The 22,085-nt window shown below is 34.8% G+C and overlaps 1 protein-coding gene across 1 annotated transcript; it reads left to right on the top strand.

Annotated features, from left to right (window-relative positions):
* Positions 1 to 6,337: 6,337 nt before the first annotated feature.
* Positions 6,338 to 10,139, top strand: LOC107934830 (cyclin-dependent kinase inhibitor 5). The gene is made up of 3 exons (XM_016867343.2): positions 6,338 to 7,296; positions 9,319 to 9,522; positions 9,602 to 10,139. The coding sequence occupies exons 1-3, from the start codon at positions 6,821 to 6,823 to the stop codon at positions 9,669 to 9,671; spliced, it is 750 nt and encodes a 249-aa protein (XP_016722832.1). The 5' UTR covers positions 6,338 to 6,820; the 3' UTR covers positions 9,672 to 10,139.
* Positions 10,140 to 22,085: the final 11,946 nt, after the last annotated feature.

The following is a 22,085-nucleotide window of genomic DNA, read 5'->3' as shown; positions in this document are numbered from 1 at the left end:
TAAAGGGAAATGAATGCCAAACCAGGAATGTCCCTATGTTGTAAAGAAGACCATTTTCAGAGGAGCACTGATCCTGAGTGAGATTGCCAATCCTATAAACTCGGATCCAGTTAAGAAACACTTCGTTTAAAGAAGAAGGAAGGACCAAGGTGAAAACTTGCAAAGTGCACTTTGTGTAAAAAAAAAAGATGAAAAATGAAAAAATGAAAAAGTAAAAATGGAGAGGCTAAGGGGAAAACCCGCAAAGGGCACCTTAGGCCAAAGGGGATTTGAGTTGAAAACCCGAAGGGCAGCTCAAATATTGATCATAATGGGGCATGAAGTGATCAGATTGGAGCATGTGGTGATCTTGCTATACCTAAAAGGGTAAGGCGACATCTTGGGGCATCGACAGAGTCCTGTAGATCTCCTAAACACATGGTCTTCAGAAAGTTTGTACAGAGAAGTTCAAGCTGCGATATCTGGGGCACCTAGTCTTTATACTATTGAATTTGTTCTTGAAATACTTCATTCTTTTTCAAGATACGTGTTCTCAATTAATCCTTGATAATTTATTCATTTCGAGCTTGCTCTCAAATCAATTATATTTTATCCATCGTTATATTCTTCTTGCAAGCATGTTGTATTGGAATGATGATACTTTCACAATAGAAGTTTTGCATATTACTTCAGAAGTTTCTAAATAATATAGGAACCCGAAACAGGACTATTATTTAGAAAACACCAAGTTTAAAGGGTGAAATATCTAAGAAGGAAGGGTCTAAGTTAAAGACCATCCTTTCAGATTTTGTTGTCCAAACATTGATTGAGCAAAATGACAAGATGCCGTGTTGGTGACAAAGCTTCAATGAACAAACAAGTAATGATCACCAAGTAAAAAAAAAGTTTTCTCGGAGAAGAAAATTTTGCAATTGTGCATGAGCATTTGGTATGACATCTTGGGAATGGGGTAAAGGACCAAAGAGCTTTACATTCTGTATCCTTGAATTGCGATAGGAGAAGATTGAGAAAAGCCATATCTTTCTACCCTTGGTTTACAGTGGGAGATTGATGGTGCAAATTTTATGTCCCAGTGGATTGAACTTTGACGTTCACAGTGGGGGCAATCAGATTAAGTGTTTTTTGGATATGCTAGCCGAGCAAGAAGGCGGTGTAGCACGTCAGTGATAAAGCTTTAATAAGCTTTTGTGTGATGATAACCTAAGCATTAAGGAATCCTTTTCATGAAATTTTGTATTCGTTCAAATGTCATTCGTACGCATCTAGTTAGGAGCATTTGATTCATTCTGATCATGTCATCCTAATCACTAAGCATAATTAGGTTCATAAAATAGAACATATAGGTCATGTTCCCCAGAGAACAATTCAATGAAGTTGCAGATCTTGCCTTCCTGCATTGACAGCGAAGTAGGTTGAAGATACAAACCTTGCCTCTCTCGATTGTACCGGAGCTGGTTCAAGACAATAGATCTTGCCTTCCTGCATTGACAGCGAAGCAGATCGAAGACACAAACCTTGCCTCTCTCGGTTGTGGTGGAGCTGGTTGAAGACAACAGATCTTGCCTTCCTGCATTGACAGCGAAGCAGATCGAAGACACAAACCTTGCCTCTCTCGGTTGTGATGGAGCTGGTTGAAGACAACAGATCTTGCCTTCCTGCATTGACAGCGAAGCAGATCGAAGACACAAACCTTGCCTCTCTTGGTTGTGATGGAGCTGGTTGAAGACAATAGATCTTGCCTTCCTTCATTGACAGCGAAGCAGATCGAAGACACAAGCCTTGCCTCTCTTGGTTTTAGTGGAGCAGATCAAAGATGGTGAATCTTATCTTCCCAATACAGTGGAGAAGCAAATTTAAGCCATTGGTCCTATCACCCTAAGTAATAGTGGAGTAGGTTGAAGATTGCAGATTCTGTCACTCTAAGCAGTAGTGGGGCAGATCGAAGATGGTGAATATTATCTTCCCAATACAGTGGAGAAGCATATTTAAGCCATTAGTCCTATCACCCTAAGCAGTAGTGGAGTAGGTCAAAGACTGTAGATTTTGTCCCCCTAAGCAATAGTGGAGCAGATCAACAATAACGAATCTTACCGCGAATCTCATCCCCCTGAAGTCCCAGCAGAGTGGATTGAAGCCACAAGTTATATTTCTTTTTGAAGTTGCAGTGGAGTGGATCAACGCAACAAGACACAGTGGACTGGAGTGAAGCTACTTGAAGAAGAAAGGCACCAAGAAATCAAGACTAGGCGAGACCGGGCAAATTGGTCTTTCTTCATCTTTGCTCTATTCTCGTTACACGATAACGAGCAAAGAGGGGCAGCTGTACAAGCCCATTTGCCCGGGCCCAATTAACCCAAACAAAAACAATTAAACCATTACAACCCATAATCCAAACAAAAATACACCGGCCTAACTACCCAAGGCCTAATTTCCCAAAAAAAAGATCTGCCTAGGGTTTCAGAAACTGAAACCCTAGGCGCCGCATCTACCCACTTGCGTCTGCCGCCGCCTGCAACCATGCCCACTTGCCACCGTCACGGTCACATCAGTCCTCACCCCACTTGCACCTGCGAAATGAAAACCAAACACGCAAAGCAGAGACAAAAACAGCGCAAGCAGTAGAGATAGGAGAAAATTTTTGTAACATTGGCTATAAAAAGCCAAATCTAATGCTTGTAACTCTCTCTCTTTTCACGTTTTAAAAAGAAATAAAAAAAAGAAAGCAGATTCAAAACCCTTTTTTGGTATATCTATTTTCCTTTTCTGTTTTTATTTCTTTTCTCTTTATTTTTTTCGAAACTATTTGTATTTGATTTTGGTTTCTTTTATTTTTTAAAAAAAACTGTATATATAACATAAAACATATAAAAAAAAGGGCAAAAAATACCTTCTTTTGAATTTTCCGGCCACCGCACGGCGGGGGCTCTCCTCGCCGGGTCTCTGGCCGGCGTCTGGAAAATGAGGAGAGGGTTTGAGAGAATTTTAGGTTTTTCTTCTAAGGAAAAGGGAGAAAATGAAAATTTAAGGAAAAAAATTATTTATATAAGATTTTAAAACGGCGCCGTTTTGGAAGAGTTCAGAAAGCCTCAAAACGACGTCGTTTTGACATGGATTGGACTGACCCGACCCGAACCGCCAAGGATCCACGTGTTTCTGGACAAAAGGGGTTATTTGCGCTCCTGGTCCTTCCGCTTTTGAGGCTGTTTACGATTGGGTTCTATTTTGTTTTTATTTTTCAATTTTGCCACAAAATTTCATTTTTCTCTCGATTTGGTCCTCAATGAAGCTGTGTGTTTTAGAGGAGAAGGGAAATTTTCCCTTCCAGCCCCCCTATGTTATTCGCACATTCAAATCAATCCTTTTTTTTATTTATTTCGATTTCGTCCCGAATTGTTTGCTTTTATTTCGATTTAACCCCTTTTTTAGCATTTTTATTATTTTCTTCATTATTTTAATATATTATCATCTTTTATTATTATTGTTGTTATTATTAGTTATTATTATTATTTCTTCATCTATATATATTTTTAAATCTTGTTATATATACATAGCGTATGTTTTATAATATATATATACATACGTAAATCATTTTTATTTTTACAAATATATGTACATACATACTAATATATTTTATATAGTTTATATATATATACACATGCGCATGCTTACATGTACTTTCATATTCAATAATTTTACAATACATATATATTTTTCATATTTTCATAATTTTATGTATATACATATATATATAGTTCCCTTATATGTACATACACATGTCCATATTTATAATTTTTATCTATTTTTCTTTATTGTTTTTTATGTTCATTTATGTATTTATTTATGTGTTCTTTTTTATTTACTTTAGTTTATTTATTTATTTATTTATTTATTTGCTATGATTGATTTATTTTATTATTCGTTTTTTACTCATTATTTTTATGCACAGTATTATATTTATTATTCCATTATGCATATTAACACCATACTTCAAAAAAGGAAAATTTTTCTAAATGAGGCAATATTTAGCCTTTGGAAATTCGAGAAAACATGCCCTAAGGTGCTGGGTGTCGTTTTTTCTCGTTCAACCAAATGACTTAATAACCTTTTAAAAATTTTTTAAAATAAGGCAATGTTTTGCGTTTGGAAATTTGAGAAAAGATGCCCTAAGGTGCTGGGTGTCGTTTTTTCTCATTCAATCAAATGGCTTAAATCCTTTTAAAAATTTTAAAATAAGGCAATGTTTTGCATTTGGGAAATTCGAGAAAACATGCCCTAAGGTGCTGGGTGTCGATTTTTCTCGTTCAACCAAATTGCCAAATATCCTCTTGAATTTTAATCCATGCCATTCGAGTTTTTTAAGGATCCTATTTTAAATTTCTTTAAAGTTTTCAGTTTTTCGACACTAAGACATTAAGTAATCAACTAGGTACCAATTTTGGGCGTATCAAGGGTGCTAATCCTTCCTCGTGCGTAATCGACTCTCGAACCCGTTTTTCTGAATTTCGTGGACCAAACTTATTGTTTTAATAAAATTAAATCGTTTATTAAAAACAATCACTTTTTGAGGTGATCCGATCACACCTCATCAAAAAGGATCGGTGGCGACTCCCATTTTCGTTTTCATTTTCCAAAACCCAAGTCGACCCCGTTTTCCATCCAAAAAATGGTGTCAACATTCACTTTAGGGAATGAAGCAAAACTAGTGGGAAGAATTTCATAGTTTTTCATTAGAAACTTATTATTTTGCTTTGCCACTAGAAGGTATGAAATTGTTCGAAAATACTGTTAAAGTCATTTTCACAATATTGCTACTGCAAAAGCACATTAGATATTTCAATCATATAGTGTAATGTATTCCTTCGGGGAATATATAATACAAATACATGAGTATCTCATGTTATTTATATATATGGTTTTAATGTAAAACACATGAATGTTTTATTCAACATACATCTTCTTGATCTGAAAAAAAGTATTATATTTTACAAAATTTTGCATCACAAAGTGCTAAAATATAAGCTCTTAAAGAGCTTTTTACAGTTTGATGTAATATTAGCTTTTCAGGAGCATATAATCATTTTATTGTGTAACCTTAATGAATGCTTAATTTATTTTAAATAAAATTATATTTATTCATATAAAAATAAAATGAATAGGTATAAATAAAACATATATTAAACGTAACAAATAATAAATTCATGTCACTAATAAATCATTGTGGTTAGATAATATATATTTTTTATATATCATACCACAACAAAATACAAAATATTATAATGTCAAATTAAAACAACTTTACAGCTATAAAGGTTTAAACATAAATATTTTCTAACCTCCACCTCGTATACATAATTTCATTTTAAATTTTACAATGATATGAAATTATCACAGACAGGGTGAATATCCCAAAGTTCATGACAAGTATTTTTACTCGCATTCTAGAATAATCATATATCTTAATCAAAATCAAAATTAAACCAATCAATTCTATTAAAAAATATTTATCTCCACATAAAACTCCCAATCACTAAATGCGTGAAGGGTTTTATAAATTCATAGAGATATGGATAGTGAATTATATAAATTGAACTTTTTAATAGAAATCAAATCAAATTTCAAAAGAAGTTGATTAGATTGACTTACGTTACCATAGATGAGAAGTGGTGATTATAAACATCCTTTGTAATGAAGAGAAAGAGATCATCCCCAAGCAAATATCAAAAAGCAAACTTTAAGAGTGGATCTTATTTCTCGATTTCATATAGATAACGGTATCAAATCTTTCACCATCCTTAAGAACAAAAAGTAAAATAAGTTAATCAAAACAATGATAACTTATAATGAAAGAAGAATGAAAAATAATAATCAGATATGAAATATTAAATAATAGAAACTTCCTGTAAAAACTTTACATCTTGCCGTCAAAGATATTGAAAATCATGAAGGAAAAATTTGATCGTCGATAAAAGGAACTATCACTTTGAGCAAGATCGTGCTGATAACGTGTTATAAAATAAAGAGAGATGGGGAGAATAAAGAACAAAGAAAATATGAAAAAATAGAGGATGTACTTTATTGATCAAAATGGATGATTACAATGCTTTATTAGAGTCTTTATTTATAGGCATAAGAAGTATAAAAGAAGTAGAGGTCTAATTCTAATAACTATTAGAATTTAAAGTACATTGAAACTGTATCTTGGTCATGATAGATATCCACTTAATAATATATTCATAACAAAAATAATATTTTTTTGTATTATTTTCCACATGACAATTTTTAATTGGTTATGTTTTTCTAAATATAGGTAGCAATTTAATTAACGGTTAAACTAATAGAGGTATTCATTTAAGGATAAAATAGTTTAACTATAATTTGTGATAAAAATAGGTAAAAAAAGATAATTTATGTATTAATTTATAAGTTAAGTTTTTTTAATAGATTTAATAGTTTCAATAGAAGTAGTAATTTGAAAAAAAAATGTATCACTTATAAAAAAATATTTAAAAGGATAAAAATGGTGTAATTTAAATATTAATTTATAGGTTAAGGATTTTCAAAAATTTTGGACCCATGATGATGTAAATCGTAAATTGTTTTAGAAGAAAATGCAAAATATCACGCGATATACGAAACGAGAAAAACTCAAAGCAGTCAGTAAAATAATAATAATCCCCACCTGGAAAACCTTCCTTTTTTTTCTCCTAAACAAACAATTCTTTTATTTTCCTTTCCATTCGTTTCTTCTCATTCCCCTCTCTTTCTCATGAGACTCTGAAAGCTTCCAAAACCCAAAACCCTTTTCAAATTCAAACCCAAAATGGGAAAGTACATTAGGAAGGCCAAAACGACAATGGAAGTTGCCGTAATGGACGTCTCGCAGTCTTCCTTTGGAGTTCGAACCAGGGCCAAAACCCTTGCGCTTCAACGCCTACAGAAATCCTCCACTTCTCCGGAAACGGCCGGTGCATCTCCGACTCCGGATTTCAGTGACGACTCGTATCTCCAACTCCGAAGTCGGCGGCTAGAAAAGCCGCCGGTTGTATTGCGTCACCATGATTCGAAGAGGCTAAAGCAGCAGGGTATTAAGGACGGCTGTGGGGAAAACCCTAGCCCTAATTCGAATTTTCGGGTTCGACTGGGTAAGGATGATGGCGTTGAAAGAGAAGAATTTGTGCAAGAGACTATTGGGAATGATAATATTATTAACATTGTTAATAACAATGAGAGCGAGGATTTTGGTGGTATTGAAGCTTCCTTAGGAGAAAATCTTTCGGACATTGAAGCGAGAGAAAGGTTGGTTCTTTCTTTTCTTCCTTAAAATCTCTCTCTCTCTCTCTCTCTCTCTCTAAGGAAAATGATGCAGAAATTTTATATGAAAAACACTTTTTTTGTGTGTGTAAAAATACGAACTTTTACGTCAATTGAGTTCTTCTATTTTTTAGGAATAATTATAAAATATTTGGACATATATTTCTTGTAATTATTTTATTATATCACGCACTTCAACCCTTTGAATCACCAACCAAAACAGGGGAGGAAAAACCGTAATTACTGTTGGGATTCTGCTACATGACATGCTAGTTTGTTAATGGGATTTGCTTTAATCTCTTCATCTTCTATATGATTATATATATCCTTTTTGGTTGAAAGAATGGATTAAATCTCACTTTTAATAAAATTCTACACGAGGTTTTTGTGAGTAATTCCAGGCGCTTTTTGTTGAATTTTGATAAATAAGAAAAAATCATTTTACCTTTGGATTGAAAATTTAGTATTTGCTAATTTAGTATTTGCTGTGCCTTCTCTTCGACCTTTTCCAGGTGGATGCTTTTTATTTATTTATTTATTTATTTATGTTGGTTGGCTTTTTATCTGTTTCTTCAGTCATCTCATGGAGAGAAATTAATCAGTCAAGCTTATGTCCTTAATGGTCACATGCAGAAGTTAACTATTATTGATTGTTTGAAGTTTTGGTTAATTCTGAATTTTAATATTTTATTCTTGGTGGAAAAAAGAACCACATTATGACAGGAACCATGCTGAAACAAAACAATGATAATACCAGCCTTCCATTGCCATTAATAACTTCTTCTGTTTTCATGTCTGGCACAACCTCCATTTCTCCCTTTAATTTTGGCGTTTTTTTTATGCTTTTGAAACTTGGGTTTTGTCCCATTATATGTTCATATAAATAAAAAATATATACATATATATATCCTACTCTCTAGGTTTTGTTGTTTAGGGTACTTTTTAGGCATGTTTATCGATGCATTATTCTGATTGAAAGAAACAAAAATCTTTGGTATTTTCCACATGGTGACTTTTTTTCGGGATAAAATATTTACAACGCTATATTTTTTTGTGCCCCCCCCCCTTTTCCCCTTATTTTCTTCTTGGTGATTAATGTATTGCTTGTGCGTATCCCTTTGGAAAACATGGTTCTAATTTGGTTTATATTATTTCCCTGCTTTGAGCATAGGATATTCTGACAAGAATTATTAAGGTAATGTATCAAATTAGCAGAAAATCTGTCACCGTTGTTTTTTTACATATAAACACAGTTTATCTCTCTTTGCTTGATAGTTGATATCCTCTGAATTTTCATTTTACCTATTTTACTATTTTCTTGGTTAAGCCAAATTACTGTGATAAATTTTATCTTCACTCCAAAAAAGGGCTCTGTCAGCTTCATTTGTCCTTAGTAGAAATAATTGTAAAACGTCTTTTTATGATTTTATTTGTCTATGGAACTCCATGTATTTGTTGAGTCCTTTTTGCTGAAATATTTGAGATTGAAGCAGTTGTACACCGAGGAACCGATTTGCTTTAGTATTTTTGGTTGTTATACCTCAAATGATTGGTACTGCCTGGTTCTATGTTCTATGTTCTATGTTACTTAGACTCGACTGTTAGCGTCAGATATAGGTATGTGTCCGGAACAAGTATACTAGATTTTTCTAAGTTTTCCATGTATATAAGGTACTTCGGGCTATATTCCATACCAATGTGTCGGACACAGGTATTTCAAGGAAACTGAAGAACCCAAGCCACATAGGTCTGGATTTCCACTCAATGTTGTTTGGGGTTAGATGTAAAGCAAAAAATAAAAAGAGCAGTTAATTTCGTTCTTTTTTCTTTTTTCTGCATCCTTTGATTGAGTGTTTGCTTTTATATTTAGTTACTTTTCAATGTATGATTTAGTTGCTTTTAGATTTAGCGTCAGTTAATTTTTCTTGAATTAATTTTACCTGACATTTTTAAAATGAGTATGAGTAACAAAGGTTTCATTAACTAATAGCCATTATTTCTGTGCAGGGGCCATAGAGAATCAACTCCTTGCAACTTGATAAGGGACCCAGAGGGTATAAGAACCCCTGGTTCTACTACTAGGCCTACCAGCTCAGCAGAGACTAATCAGAGAGTACATAATTCAGTGCGAGGACATATCCCGACAGCACATGAAATGGATGAATTCTTTTCCATTGCAGAAGAAGAGCAGCAAAGACAATTCATTGAGAAGTATACACTATTCATTTTTGCATATCTCTTTGCTATTACTGTGGTTAAGATCTGATAAAAGATGTGGATGTATTTGCAGGTACAACTTTGACCCCGTGAAGGATAAGCCACTCCCTGGACCATATGAATGGGAGAAACTGAACCCATAGACAACATTCTTGATACATTGGGACTTTTTTTCCTGCCAATTCTTACTTGATCTCAAAGTTTAGGTACTCTCAACTAGCAGGAATTAGTCTTTAGCTGTAAAGGTGATGGTGTTAATTTCCATTTTCCATTATCATTAATTCACTTTGTAAAGAAAGAATTAAGACTTAAAATGAAAAAAAAAATTGTAGACTAATGGACTGTAACATAACAGAGGTAATGAGTTACTAAAAAATTACAAATCAAGTCCTTTGTCTAACAGATCATCTGGGAAGAAGGGAAGGGAATGAAGGCTTAGATTTAGAGAATTTAGGAAGTGTAGGTTCAGTCAATTGGGTCAGTTGATGTGGTATAGAATTTGTCTTTCTTTTTTTCTTTTGTACTGTATTTTCCTTGTTTGTCCATACTTGTAGTGATGGAACTTTGAAAAGCTTTTTGGAATAAACATGATCCCTTACCTTTTCCTTTTCTTTTCCCGTGTCTTTTCCTATGATCTACACAATTAAGTCTTGACCTTTGTTCTTTTAAATACCAAGGAGGTTATGGATGCTGGAAATCAATTATGTTTTGGTATTTTTTTTTTTGGCCTTTTCTTTCTCCATGTGAGAATGAATTTTGACGATAATTTCATTAACTTACAAAGTTTGTTGATGTTGATGAAGATGATAAGGATAATAACACAGCCCATCACTATGGTTATGAATTCATATTTGTTTCATTGAGTCATGACTGGGGCTCCAACTTTTCATGATCCACGCAGATATAAATATCTTTAAAGTATATAAAAAAATGTAAAATATTCTTAAGATGGCACAATCACCGATTAGTTTATCATTTAAGTTATTGAACTATTTAATTGTTATCCTTAAGTTACTGGCCCGTTAACTTGGTAACATACATTTGATGTGACCGTTTAGTCACTATTTGTCATAGGGTATATTACACTCATCACTCAATTTTACAAAAGCAACAAATTAGTCAATGAACTATCCAAAAGTTATGCAATGAAATTTTGGAACCTTTTTTACAATTGTATTCTAGTAATTTTGCCACCGTTTAGCCTCCTCTTCCAATGAAGGAAAACATTAAACCAAAATTTATTTCTCTTTATTTTATAGTTTAATTCACCTTGGAGTGGCCTAAAACTTTTCACTTATTTAAACCTAAAGCCCTAATAAAGAAGCTCTTCGATTTCCATCATTGTTGTCGGATGGTCACTATATGTTCTTCTCAATGAGACTTTCTCATTTATCTTTGGATTAAACCTATGTTGCCTAGAACACTCCAACAAACTCCAGGCCAAATTTGGTACCCCACATCCAACCCGGTCGTCGGATTCAAATGCTAAATGTGATATTATGTTGTCGGATCAACTCAGGCTATTTCAACTTATGTCACACAACATTTAATGAATATACATAACATAACTCATACATTCACGATTATACACACAAATATACGTAATAGATGTACATTGGCCTTACTTAATATGTTTACAGGGTTAAACTTGGAGTGAAGACTCGAATCCAAAGTTAATTATCAAAATTCAATTGGATGTCTCGAGACATGATCATTTTTATTTTTTTTATTTTTGTTTCGATGTTGGAATGTCTTAAGACATTGGAATACATATCTTGAGACTGAAACTGATGTGATCCGGCTTGGTTGATGGAGTCGAGTTCACTTAAGTTGCCCGATCGTCGACGAGAAGTTTGTTCGATTTTGTAGATAGATGGAGTTGTATGATTTTTATAGCGGAAGTTGAGAAAATGGGTTCTAAAGATGGTTTGGATAGATGTTTAATAGGCTCGGTGAAATAAAGAAATATTGTTTATAATTTAATAGTAAAAATGGAATGGAAAAATAGAGCTCAAGCGAAGAACGATTCAATACTATATGAAGTATTGCCCCGGGACTTATATTGCTCAAGGTGGATTAAATGGATTGTCGAAGATGGACCTTGACCCGTTACCTATAGAGAGGTAGGAACCAAAGGTATAAAAAGGTGGATGAACGCCACACCAGGATGGTGATAAGTTCAAAAAGTCGGGTTGACGCCACTAGCGAGCTAGATAAGTCAGACGAGACTCAAACGAAATCGGATTGGAGGTAACCTCACAATAAGTTTAATAATCAGAAATGTCTAACCTTTTTACAAAGAGAAATGAACTATTTATAGAGTTCAGATGATAGCTGAAGTCATACTAAACAAGCTTAAAGACTAAGTAATTCGGCTTTAAATGTGTAAAACTAAACTAGAAATGTATCCATTAAAAGTGATGTCCAAATTTGGCTGTATGGATGTTCAATGGCCAACTTCATGAGTAAGGAAATGTACTTGAGGGCTGATGAATGCATGGGATGCCAATAGCTTTGTCTAGATTTGGCCAAGGTGTGAATGGACACTTCAAAAGATGTCTTTTGGCCGAATAGGTGCATAGGAAATTCAATGGTCAGCAACCGATGCATGTAGGTGGATATTCATGCACTCTTCCATTCATTGTATTGAATCATTCATGCATCATCTTTAAGGCAACCATTCGTTGTAGGTAGTCATGCATGTACCCGAACATACATTGAACCAGAAATGTTCATGAATCCTCATTAATTGTGTTCCCACATGTGGATGTACCTACAAAAGATATAAACAAATTAGATTCAAGGTACATTCAGCTTAAATTAAATAATATCAAGACATATTTAACAAATTAAAATAAAGACATAAATAAAATATAATTAATAATAAATTCGGCTAGCTCAATGATAGTCAAAATTCTTGATGAGCTGAATTGAGCTAGAAAATTCGGTTATGAGTTGTAGTAAAAATAATTAAAATAAAACTATCACTCAATTATTCAAATAATAAAATTAACGAGCTGGAAAGAAGCTAAATTGAGCTCAAATAGGTGGAATTGAGCTCAAGTGAGCTGATTGAAGTCGAATTGAGCTAAGGGAGCTGGAATTGAGCTGAAATTAGCTTGCACTAAGGTGCATGGTTTCTTCAAGGAGTTGGATCGAGCTTCCCCATCTTCAACGAGCTGACTCTCCTTCCAAAACTTGAACAATAAAGCTAAAATAGCTTCATGAATTTTCTTGGACCTAACTCGAGTCATTGGTCCCTTTGGGAGCTCGAGGGAAACAAGATTCAAGCTTGGTGGTGCTTGGGACGTGGTCACATCATTTCCCCCTTCTTCAAAATGACTTGTCCTCAAGTCGAGCTGTTTGTTCTCTAGAAAATAATCCATCTTATGCAACTCTCCTTGAATGAATGGAACAATAATTCGTTCATAAGCCTTTGCAAAAGAACTCACAATATTCAGCATTAGAGATGGCAAATGAATCAATGAAAATAGACAACCATTAATCATCAAGAAATGATCAGAACAACTATGTGGATCATGCATGGTCATAACATCAGAATTCATACCTGATTCACCTTTAGGAGTGGAAAATTGAGAATCAATTTTACCTTTTTCAATCAAAGTGAACCTTTTCTCCTTGAGAAGGTATTGAAGTCGAAGCTCATTACACAATCCTTGAAAAACCTGAAACGAAGGGTAAACACAAAGGCAACTTGCACTTTTCGAAGTGTTGGGTTCATAATGCTGAAAGAGGGTAATGTCTCCATAGACGTTGAACTCAAAGGAACAGGCTAAAACACTATTCACATATTGAACATATGTAACGATACCAGGTTCAAAAACATGAGTTGATCTTACCTTTTCGAAATGAAAAATGAATTTCATGTACAGCCACATAAAATGATCAAAGAACAATTTTAAATTGTAAACAGAGTCTTTAAATTTCAGAGGCCAAACATCAAACAGACATAAATTTGTGGCATAAAATTTAGGATGCTTGAGTTCCGCACATATCAACCTAAAATAATAAATTCCAGGTTTGAACACACGAGTTTGATTATTTACGCCAAAGTGTTTTAGTAAATCAAACATGTCAAACCAAAAGGGTTTTCGTGTCCATAGAAACAAACATTCAAATCTCTTTATATTCATCAAATCAAACTTGCATAAATTCATGGATTTGTCACATGACAATAATGGATGCACAAAATTATCATATTTGAAAAATTTAATCGCCTTTCGTGAAAAACCGTCATCACGCAAAATTAAATCTTTGGTTTGTTGATTGGAACAAAAATCAACCACATTCAGGGAGTAGCAATTAATCAGACCAAAATAAGGAGAGCGTTTAGAAATTAAGTCACTAAAAAGTATTTCAACAATTTTCAAACCTGGTGGTCGTGACTCGATCGTTAACATTTCCTCACCTCTCTTACCTTTGAACTCTTGGGGCACGTTTTCATCTTCAACCTTACCTATACTGACCATATGAAAATGTCTTTCATCGGAAAGGTAGTGAAGTTGAAAATTATCGTTTGATATCTCGGGCACCTGAAAAGAAGAAACAGAACAAGAACAAGTTTCATATGGATTAGTTGAAATGCTCCTCACTTTTTCTGGTTCGTTTATCTCTTTTTCTCTCGTTTCTTTTCTAATCTCAACTTCTTTTTTCTCTTTTCATTTCCTCTCTCATTTTCAATTTTATTTTCGACCTCACTCTCTTTTTGGATTTCTTTTTCTTTTTCAATCTTTTCTTCTTTTCTTTCGATTTCTCTTTCTCGCTTGCACTCTTGTTCAATCTCAATTTCTTTTTTGAATTCTTTCTCTTCATTTTCTTTTTCTCTCACTTTTTTGATTTTTTGTTCCTTTTCTTTCATTTCTTTTTTTCGTCTCTCGATTTCATTCCATATATGCTCATTTTCTCTCATCAACATTTCTTGTCTTTCTTTTCTTCTTATTTCTTTTTCTTTTGCCTCGCTCTTTCATTATAGGATGGAGATGTTGCAAATGAATCAGCACAAAATGACTCTCGTTGGGTATAATTAGAACGGCTTTCATACAAAAAATGATCACCTCTTCGAGATTGATTCTTGGCGGACGAATACCTTGGTGCATATGAAGGACTACTTGTGATTCCTCGTTCGTCACCTTGAAAAGCTTCAAACTCAAAACTTGCTTTGCTTCGTCTTGAGTTCCTCGTTGAATAGAAATCCCGATAAAAATCTCTTAGCGAGTAGTCTTTGGACGCGTATTGCCATGATGATCTCGACTCCGTTTCTCGACTTGGTGGATTTTGTTTCCGTTGGGACTTTTCCTCCACTCGGTTCAAACGTCTTTTTAATGGGCTTAGTTCTTCCTCCAAAATTCGGCCTATCTCGTTCACCAAGTATTGAAATTCATCAGTAGAGAATTCTTCTTGAGACATGATTTAATTACTAAAAAAAATGATTAAAACAAAACAAAAATTAAATACCTCACCACAAAAATCTCACATTTCACTCGCAAAGAAAATTGGATAGCACACCACTCGTGTTTACGCTCGTTTAATGGCTTTTGATCGCTCTAATGTACTCACCACTCGTGCCTTTTTCCACTCGTCTCACTCTCGTGAATTCATATTTTGTTTCAAGAAGACTTATTGTGGCTTAGAGGGTCAGCTTCAAATGGGTTACAAGGGATAACGTCAGGTGTAGGGTAGGCTAAACAAAGAAAAAAAAAATCAAAATATGTGTGGCATTTTTTTGGGGGGGTAGAAGGAATGGTAGAATGAATGGATGCTCGGAAGCAATAAGAAATAATAACAAAATAAAACTCATCAGACTTTTCACTTTTTTTTAATACTTCGAATTTTTTTTTCAATTTTTTTTTCAATTTTTTTCGATTTTTTTTTTGAATTTCCTCTTCTTTTTTTTTGATTTTTTTGTTCAATTACAATATGCTGAAATACAAAGGGAAGAGAAAAGAGAAAAAAAATTACAACCTGAATTTTTATTTATTTTTCTTTCATGTTACGAACCTACTCCGAGCTTGATACGAATGTCGACACTCCTCGTTTTAGTAGCTCTGATACCAGATGATGTGATCCGGCTCGGTTGATGGAGTCGAGTTCACTTAAGTTGCCCGATCGTCGACGAGAAGTTTGTTCGATTTTGTAGATAGATGGAGTTGTATGATTTTTATAGCGGAAGTTGAGAAAATGGGTTCTAAAGATGGTTTGGATAGATGTTTGATAGGCTCGGTGAAATAAAGAAATATTGTTTATAATTTAATAGTTAAAATGGAATGGAAAATAGAGCTCAAGCGAAGAACGATTCAATACTATATGAAGTATTGCCCCGGGACTTATATTGCTCAAGGTGGATTAAATGGATTGTCGAAGATGGACCTTGACCCGTTACCTATAGAGAGGTAGGAACCAAAGGTATAAAAAGGTGGATGAACGCCACACCAGGATGGTGATAAGTTCAAAAAGTCGGGTTGACGCCACTAGCGAGCTAGATAAGTCAGACGAGACTCAAACGAAATCGGATTGGAGGTAACCTCACAATAAGTTTAATAATCAGAAATGTCTAACCTTTTTACAAAGAGAAATGAACTATTTATAGAGTTCAGATGATAGCTGAAGTCATACTAAACAAGCTTAAAGACTAAGTAATTCGGCTTTAAATGTGTAAAACTAAACTAGAAATGTATCCATTAAAAGTGATGTCCAAATTTGGCTGTATGGATGTTCAATGGCCAACTTCATGAGTAAGGAAATGTACTTGAGGGCTGATGAATGCATGGGATTCCAATAGCTTTGTCTAGATTTGGCCAAGGTGTGAATGGACACTTCAAAAGATGTCTTTTGGCCGAATAGGTGCATAGGAAATTCAATGGTCAGCAACCGATGCATGTAGGTGGATATTCATGCACTCTTCCATTCATTGTATTGAATCATTCATGCATCATCTTTAAGGCAACCATTCGTTGTAGGTAGTCATGCATGTACCCGAACATACATTGAACCAGAAATGTTCATGAATCCTCATTAATTGTGTTCCCACATGTGGATGTACCTACAAAAGATATAAACAAATTAGATTCAAGGTACATTCAGCTTAAATCAAATAATATCAAGACATATTTAACAAATTAAAATAAAGACATAAATAAAATATAATTAATAATAAATTTGGCTAGCTCAATGATAGTCAAAATTCTTGATGAGCTGAATTGAGCTAGAAAATTCGGTTATGAGCTGTAGTAAAAATAATTAAAATAAAACTATCACTCAAATTATTCAAATAATAAAATTAACGAGCTGGAAAGAAGCTAAATTGAGCTCAAATAGGTGGAATTGAGCTCAAGTGAGCTGATTGAAGTCGAATTGAGCTAAGGGAGCTGGAATTGAGCTGAAATTAGCTTGCACTAAGGTGCATGGTTTCTTCAAGGAGTTGGATCAAGCTTCCCCATCTTCAACGAGTTGATTCTCCTTCCAAAACTTGAACAATAAAGCTAAAATAGCTTCATGAATTTGCTTGGACCTAACTTGAGTCATTGGTCCCTTTGGGAGCTCGAGGGAAACAAGATTCAAGCTTGGTGGTACTTGGGACGTGGTCACATCAGAAACCCCACAAGTCCCCTTTTTTAGATCCCTAGCTTCAATGTGTGCAAGTCACGAGACTTGAGACAAAACAAATCATATTTAGCTTTGATGTGTTATTTTCTTGAAACATAGGCCACTATATCTTGAGACTTGAATCATAATGTCTCGAGACTTTCTTGATAAGTTTTGAGACCTATACCCAAAAAATGCACAATTTGGTCATCTTTATTCTTAATATCTTGAGACATGTTCTTAATGTCTTGAAACTAAATGGTAACTTCACCTACAATGCAACTTTTCAAGCATGAACTTTACCTCCAAATAATACCTAACTTATACCAATTTCATGCTACACCAATGCACACACAATTAACATTCGAAAACACATTCAAACAAGCTAAAACATGCATCTAGCTACTAAATACTAACTATTCAATATTAGGACCATTATAAATTCAAAGTGCACCAAAACATACTAAGGGATCCAAAGTGACATTTAACCAACAAAATTAACCTAAGTAACTGATTTGAGCACGTGAGCATCCTTTGGACTGAATATTAAAATTCATCAGCAAGCCTTAAATGGGACAAATTTTATAGAGCCAATACCTAGTAGGCTACATGAAAGCTTAAGAGACCTTATACAAATACCCACTGGACAAGTTATAAGAGCTAGGGATAAAAGACTCGAGGAGGCCCTTATTGGGCTAGCCTAATAAGTTTGGACTGAGAGTGAAAAGTGATACGACCTCAGCCCGAGATGTTTCTACTGAATCCATTAAGCTGCCACAAGGGCCTATAACTAGGTCACGAGCTAAGAACTTTAAAGATTCATTGGCAAGCTATGTGGGTCGAGTTTGGGATGAACAAGAAGCCAAATCTATTCGTCATGAAAGGATTAACCCAATAGGCGTCACTTGCAATTTATTGCAAGTTGAACTGAAATTTTAATAAACTCATCTTTGTTTAATAAATGAGTTGCTGGATATTTATTCAACTCATCTTAGTTTAATTAATAAGTGTTTTTCTTTTGTTAAACTTTATTAAGTGTTGCTCTTAATTAATCTAGTTTCTAGAATTATTTATTGAGGCATGAGTTAAGTTTTTTTTTTGCTTCTTTAATTAACTAGTTGCTGGAATAATTAATGCATATGTTTAGTTCATTTACTTAAGTATTTATTCTTGATATGTTTAATTAGTGTTTAATATGCTTAATGAGTTCATTTTAATGTCTTTATTGCAGGAGTTTCTTTAGCTCACAACCGTTACATTTCAAGGCTGTTACAACTTAATTGAAGTGACTTTTCAAGTGCTATTTGAATACAAAAGAAGAAGGTGTTACAAAGAGGGTTTTAATACATCATTTAAGGAGTTTTAAAGAGCATTATATACCCTTTAAAATTCGACAGCAACCCTTTCTTCTACCAGCTGTTTTTGCTATTTCAAAAGAATAAATCAAGCATTGAAAACACCATTAAGGAGCTAGTGTCTATTTGGCTAGCCAAGGGACAATTCAAGAGTCATTTTTCAAGCATTCAAGGACATTCATTCAGCTGAATTGAAGTGAAATTCAATGATGGAGTTAATTGGTTCAAGAATGCCAAGAGACTTGAACTTTATTTCAGCTTTTAATTAGCACATTAAGATGAATGCTTGTGACTATTCGGCTACTCTCTTCTAGCACTATAAATAGGTGAAATCAGACTTTGTAATGGAACTTTTTGGAGATCTTTGAATGAAACTCTGTTCATTTGGTAAGAAATACTTTTCTCCGATTTTGTACAAAGACTTGTTGGCTTATCTACAAAGCTAGTGGTGTCAACCCGTTCTTTGTTTTATCCTGAACTTATCACTTTAGCAAGTGTGGCGTTCAAACCTTATACCGAGGTTCCTATCTTTCTAGATAGTGGGTTGAGGTTTTGAATGAATTTTCAACCTTTCTCAAATACTTATAAGTGTTGGGTCGACACTTACTAGTGTTGGTTCTTGCTTGTATTTTGAGCCGTTACTTTCCATAATTTTTTTACCATATCCGAGCACATCCAATTTAGCCATTTTATGAACTTTGTTGTTTAAAAACCATACTGAGCCTATTTCACCAATTTTACTAACTAACCATCCATCTGTTCCTAACTTCATCGTAAATGATCGGGCAACACAAATACGACTCAACTCATCACCAAGGCAGATCATATCATTTGGTATCAGAGCCAATTAAAACGTGAAGTACGGACTTACGAAGACAAGCCGAAATAGGTTCGTGAAGTGAAAAAATTCTAAAAAAATAAATTTCAAGTTGTATTCGCAAGTTTTCCATTGTATTTTGAAGTATTGAAAAAAAACGAAAATTCTAAAAAAAAAGTGTTGGAAATTTTATTTTTAGTAATCATCTTTTCTATTCCAGGTCCTCAAGGATTGATTTTCTACCCCCATTTCTTCTACCCCAACACCACACCTAACCCGATTTTATTTTTTTGTTCAGCATACCCTATACCTCTTCATTATTTTCTTTGTTTCCCAAATTTGTGACCGACCCCTAAGCCTACGATTAAGCCTTGGTAAGTCTGCTTACAAAGTCACGAGAAAAGAAGAAGTGGAAAAAGGCACGAGAGCGTGAGCACAATAGAGAGGAGGTAAAAGCCAACATACGAGTGCAAACACGAGTGTGAGTGTTATCAACTACTTTCTTTCTGAGTGAACATAAGGTTTGTTGTCAGGTTTCAATTATTATCTTTCTTCAGTTTTGATTTGTTTTAATTTGTTTTTTATGTCACAAAATTTTGATCGAAATATAGATGAGCGACAAGAACGACAACCCGTTCGAAATGTTCCAGATCTTAATCTTCAAGCCATGCTACGAGAGGTGGAGTGAATCTTTGACCTAAAGCTCAAACCTATACAAGATAGGTTGGACTTAGTTGAAGAGAGAGCACGTCAGAGATGGACACCTCAAAGTCCCCTTAGAAATCGTGGCCGACAGTAATTTAACGAAGATGATCTGTTTGATCCTTGTGAGGCTGAAAGTAACCAAGGGTCCAATGTGAGTGTTCAACGAAGGGAACATCAGAATCGTAGCCAAAGAGATCGAAAATGAGAAGATAGTGATCACAAGAATATAAAGCTGGCAATACCTCCCTTCTAAGGTAAATCCACCCCAAGACATACCTAGAGTGGGAGAAAAAGATTGAATTAGTATTTGATTACCATAACTATTCTGAGAATAAGAAGGTCAAACTAGCCGCAATCGAGTTTTCTGATTACGTGATGATCTGGTGGGATTAATTCACCACTAGTCGAAGACGCAACGGAGAAAGGCCTATTACTACTTGGGTTGAGATGAAAGCGGCAATGCGACGGTGATTCATTCCTTCGTTTTATCATTAGAAACTTTATCAGAAACTCTAAAATCTTACTCAAAGAGCTAAGAGTGTAGAAGATTATTACAAGGAGATGGAGGTGGCGATGATTCGTGCAGATGTGCAAGAAGACCATGAGGCAACGATGGCTCGTTTTCTAGCTGGTCTCAATTGTGATATTGCTAATGTCATCGAACTTCAACATTACATTGAGGTGACGGACATGGTACACATGGCCATCAAAGTGGAAAAATAAATAAAGCGAAAAGGTGCTACCCGAGGCTATTCCACTACAAATCCTTCAAGATGGGGACAAGGCGTTAGCAAAAGTTTTCCATCAAACTGAGCGAAAGAGTCACGGTGTTGCCCAAAACAAAGTCTTTGGCTAAATCAAGCAAAGGTAAAGCCATTGAGAGTTCGTCCAACCGTTCAAGAGGAATCAAATGCTTTAAATGTTTGGGAAGAGGATATATCGCGAGTCAATGTCCAAACCGGAACACTATGGTATTGCGTGCCGATGGTGAAATTGAAACAGAGGTTGAAGAGGAAGATGAGGCCGAATTAAATTTCAATGAAGAAGAGGAATTGGAACACCCTTTAGAAGAAGAGTTGCTTGTAGTCAAACGAAGTTTAAGCCTTCAAGGAGTGGAGAATGAGCAACAACAAGAGAATATTTTCCATTCGAGATGCCAAATCTAAGGAAAAATTTGTAGTATTATGATAGATAGTGGAAGTTGCATGAATGTGGCAAATACTTTCATGGTAGAGAAGTTACGACTGCCGACCACCAAACATCCGAGCCTGTACAAGCTTCAATGGCTCAACGATGGTGGTGAGCTTAAAGTCATGAAACAAGTCCTTGTTTCTTTCAGAATTGGAAAGTATTCTGATGAAGTTTTATGTGATGTGGTGCCAATGCATGCGGGCTATTTGCTGCTAGGATGACTATGGCAGCTCAACCGGAGAGTGGTTCATGATGGCTATACCAATAGGTATACCTTCAAGCATGGTGGCAAGAATGTGACACTTACACCATTAGCCCCGAAGCAAGTATACGAGGACCAACTCAAACTCAAAACTTCTATAGGACAAATGCAAGAAAAAGAAAAAAAGAGTGCAAGTGGAAAAGAAAAGAAAAATGAGAGAGCTAGAGGTAAAATTTTAAAAGAACATGAAAAGGAAGCAAGAGAAGAAAAAAATAGAGAAAAAAATGAGAAAATAAGTGTGTTTGTAAGAGCGAGTGATGTTCGGAGAGCATTAACTTTGAGGCAACCTGTATTTGTACTCATGTACAAAGAAATTTTGTTAAACACTAATGAGTTACCCGAAGATCTACCTTCTTCTATGTTGTCTCTTTTACAGGAATTCGAGGATGTTTTCCTGGATGAAATGCCTAGTGGATTGCCTCCTATTCGAGGCATCGAGCACCAAATTGACCTAGTGCCTAGAGCCGCACTTCCTAATCAGCCTGCTTATCGAAGCAACTTAGAAGAAACCAAGGAGTTGCAAAATTAAGTTGCTGAACTTATGGATAAGGGTTACATCTGAGAAAGTCTCAATCCTTGCGCGGTGCCGGTTCTACTTGTGCCTAAAAAGGATAGTTCATGGCGA

The sequence above is a fragment of the Gossypium hirsutum genome, chromosome D05, assembly GCF_007990345.1.
Source record: "Gossypium hirsutum isolate 1008001.06 chromosome D05, Gossypium_hirsutum_v2.1, whole genome shotgun sequence".
Taxonomy (NCBI): domain Eukaryota; kingdom Viridiplantae; phylum Streptophyta; class Magnoliopsida; order Malvales; family Malvaceae; genus Gossypium; species Gossypium hirsutum.
Note: the sequence above shows the minus strand (reverse complement) of the source record. Positions and strands in the feature narration are given on the sequence as shown.